Raw genomic sequence first — 4061 nt, forward strand, 5'->3', positions numbered from 1 at the left:
CTTAACACTAACCATTAGGGGGAAAACACTAAACTGAACCTAGGTCTAGGGGCAACATACATTCAATGTTTTCCAAATGAACAATTTACATTATAAACTTGAAGTCACCTTCACAGTACATCTTGAAGTCACTTTTACAGTACATTTACTGTAAGCCTACATTAAAGTAACCTACTGTGAAAATGTGTGCCCTGACCTTCTAAATTGATTTTCCAAATGAAAAAAGGTTGTAGGCCAAGGCATAGCTAATGTCGTTTAAAATGGGGGAATATATATATTAATTTGCCATTTAGGATAGGCCTACGCTCCACATTATACTGCATATTAAAATTCCTTCCACAAAGATAATTTACAATCCAAGTCTACCTGGAATAGCAGTAACAGCACTGGCCATCGATAACCTGAAGAAATGCTGAGGCCCAGCTGGATAACACACACAAGTTGCTGGCTGCCATGCACACTGCCGTTGTGTTGTCAGCTAACACCCTCTAGCGCCGGGAGCCCTGCACAGATGCTGTCTTTCTCTCCACTCTGTKGTTAACGGGAGTTTTACCGTTGTCTGCTGCAGCAGTCAGTACGGGCTGGCACGGAACGGGCTACAGAGGCACTACGCGTGCTCACACTGACCAACTGATACCGCGCCACTTGAAGTTCGGAACTTTCTGTCACGAAACACATCCTGGCGTCTTCCATTTACCCCATGAAGGAATCACGCATGCATTTGGATGAAACTAGGGAATAAGATAATGCAGCTGATGAGGAATGTTTGATTAAATGTCTTGTCAAAACAGTGAAATACAGTAGGCTCCGACACGGAACGCAAAGTTTTCATGATCTAGTATTTAGTCGTTGACCATTGCTCTAGGAATATTATGAGCCTACATTTCGTCTTGATGTTAGTTTTTGCCGCGGTGTGAACTTCACCAACCTTCCTCAGCTCTCCGCCGGGTCATGCGACGGATTTCTTCCAGTACAGCCGTCTGTCAGCGCTTTCCAGCGGGGACTGGATGTGAGGAGGGTCTGGGGAGAGGAAAGACGCTGCGCTTGGAATCTAAAGGCACTTTGTAACCAGGTTTCTTCTCTTGGATAGTCTCCTGCTCGGCGCGGTGCTGGGCAGCCTGTGGATGGTACAGAAATGACATTAGGAGAAAAACTCTGCCTCGTTTTCCTCTTTCTGCGGATTGTCTTCACACCTTCCAGCCACGGCAATCAAGGTGAGAGATTTTATCTGCGCCTGACTTTGGAGAACACTTAAAAGTGTAATATTATCCTTAATTAGTTGACATGTCACACTTGTGAAACGTGTGTCGCAGATGCTTTCCTCATTCCACCCGCGCCAAAATGTAGCCAGAACACAGTAGCCTAAATCAAAGATTACAGTTGATCAATAGCCTATATATACTCACTGTCAGCCTAAATTAGGCACGGTCAATAACATAAGTCAGTAGCCCTACATTCTTACTCGAGACCAGCACGCGCGTTTTTCCAAATGCGTTTCTGCGTTTATAATAGCTTGAAAATAGCACGCAGTTTGATTTTGAATCAATGTGAACTGACGGCTAATCAACCGTTCATCTTGTGTTGAAAAAAAGACTGGGAGGACAAATACCTAATAACGCACGGAGCCCTTTTTTTCTGCGCAACGGACGCAGGCAGGACGGTGAGAAGTTGATAACCTGGGGTGGCAAATCAGTTAGGCTGCTTATCTACGTCCTTCAATTACAAGAACAATACATGGTTTCACATGAGATTCACAAATTGACAATACTTATCCAGTCAAAAATAAGCCCAGTTATTTTTAAAAGCAGTGGCTTGATTTAATTTTGTAGAGACTGAGGTTAAACATTTATTTGAGYCCATACTAAACCTTAAAACGATACAGATTCCTTGGTCCAGGCAGATTGATTGTCTCAGGTGAATTGAGCCCTCAGCAGGCTTTTGGATCCCATTACTGTTCCATTCTGCTACATTGACCTGCTGCATTACTGCAAACCCAATATGAATCACACCAGATAATGAAATCACCCTTTGGTTGCCTTTAGAGGTGAATCTATTTACTTTCTCTGTTGATATGATGTTGTCTCTGCTCAGCTGCTGAATGTGGTTATAGAAGCTCAGGTGTGTGTGTGTGTGTGTGTCGTTGTGTGTGTTGTGTTTATGTGGTGTGTGTGTGTGTGTGGTGTGTGTGTGTGTGTGTGGTGTGTGTGTGTGTGTGTGTGTGTGTGTGTGTGTGTGTGTGTGTGGTTGTGTGTGTGGTGTGTGTGCTATCCCTCAGGTTTAAAATAGTCCTATTGATTCTACAGGGACACAGGGATGTGGCCCCTAGGTTATATGTTATTGTTCTCCCAGTTCAATAAAAGGGAAACTACTCCCTCTTCACCCAGGCAGGTGCTACATAAAAGCCCCAGTGTGTGTTTGTGCTGCTGTCACAGATTGAATGATGATTGAGTTGATGAGTGGTGTGTCAGCTTTCTAGTCAGCTCTATGAGTCTCTCACATTGACTTCTGGGGTGTTTATTAGGATGCTTCAGCCTCTGTCCGTGCTGCTGACACCATTTCTCTGCACTGTGTGGGGCGGGTGTGCTGAGTGGGGCTGTGGGTGGGTGTGCCTGAGTGGGGCTGTGGGTGCGGTGGCCTGAGTGGGGCTGTGGGTGGGTGTGCCTGAGTGGGGCTGTGGGTGGGTGGGTGGTGTGCCTGAGTGGGGCTGTGGGTGGGTGTGCCTGAGTGGGGCTGTGGGTGGGTGGGTGGTGGGTGTGCCTGAGTGGGGCTGTGGGTGGGTGGGTGGGTGTTGCCTGAGTGGGGCTGTGGGTGGGTGTGCCTGAGTGTATGTGTATGTGTGACATCCAGATGGATGTGTGTTTCTCACCTGTTGTAGTTGGATTAGAGGCCTTAAGACATGTCACACTTCATCAGAATACAGCTCTACAATGTTGTTTTTACTCTGCTAGACAAACGGCATTATGCTTTTAAAACCCATGTGTCAAATGTTGTATATTGCTTTGAACCGGGCGAAGCCGAGCGCTGTAGATTGGGGATTTCACAGGCAGAATTGGGCCTGATGTCAGCTGAGAGGAGAACAATGAAAACCAATCAGTGTCCTCCTCCTTGGCTGGGAGAAGCTGAATGCAGCATGTCAGACAATCCCCCACACCAACACTGGTGTTCTGCAGGGATGTAAAGAGTTATTTATCTTTGTTTTAACAGCTAGGCTGCCAAAAAAAACATGCAGCTCCAACAAAACTCCCACTGAGAGAACAATAACAGTGAGTACTGTATAGAGAAATCTGAAACTTGGCAGTGTTTGTGTAGTAGGGCTTAGTTAATAAGGATTGGCTAAATTAAATAAATTGCAGAGATTCTGAGAATAATTTCAGTCCATTGTACAACAATAGCACAACAATGTCCCCAAACTAACGTGTTGATCCTTTTAAATGAGGCAGGAGATCCCATGGTTCACTGGCTCCTGCTTTGCTGCTGGGCCCAGACACCCCTCCAATCTCTCATTAAAACAAGACAAATATCCCCACAAGGACATTTCATTCCCATTTTATCTGATCTTATTTTAGCATTTTGGTGTCCATAAGGACAGGTCTCCATCCCAAACTACTAAACCCCATCCTTGATAAACTTGTGTTGTCAGTGCATTCATCAAAAGCCTGTCTCAGTGGCGCCACCTGCAGCTGGCTCTGCATGGAATCTAGGCGGGAGATGGTAAAACTAACTAAACAGGGTCAGAAATATTTACCTCAATGGTAATGTTTGGATAGGATATACCATAAACTGGTCTTAGATCTGTGATTGGGGTCTAGGTGTGATATGTGGTCTGGTAGTGAATGGGTAGATGGTCTGTTGAGATGGCTTCTCCTCTGTTTGACACACATACTGTACATTGCTTGTCTGTGCTGTAGATACTCCCCTCAGCTTGTCTGTGCTGTAGATACTCCCCTCAGCTTGTCTGTGCTGTAAATACTCCCCTCAGCTTGTCTGTGCTGTAGATACTCCCCTCAGCTTGTCTGTGCTGTAGATACTCCCCTCAGCTTGTCTGTGCTGTAGATACTCCC

The 4061-nt window shown here is 45.6% G+C and overlaps 1 protein-coding gene across 1 annotated transcript in view; it reads left to right on the forward strand.

Moving 5' to 3' along the window:
• Nucleotides 1-545: 545 nt before the first annotated feature.
• Nucleotides 546-4061, forward strand: part of LOC111959277 (ephrin type-A receptor 6-like) — a 98252-nt gene continuing 94736 nt past the window's right edge. Inside the window, exon 1 of the mRNA XM_023980753.1 lies at nt 546-1214. Within this exon, the coding sequence (XP_023836521.1) occupies nt 1136-1214 (79 nt within the window). The 5' untranslated portion in view covers nt 546-1135. The remainder of the gene's footprint in view (nt 1215-4061) is intronic.

The sequence above is a fragment of the Salvelinus sp. IW2-2015 genome, linkage group LG36 (genome assembly GCF_002910315.2).
Source record: "Salvelinus sp. IW2-2015 linkage group LG36, ASM291031v2, whole genome shotgun sequence".
NCBI lineage: Eukaryota > Metazoa > Chordata > Actinopteri > Salmoniformes > Salmonidae > Salvelinus > Salvelinus sp. IW2-2015.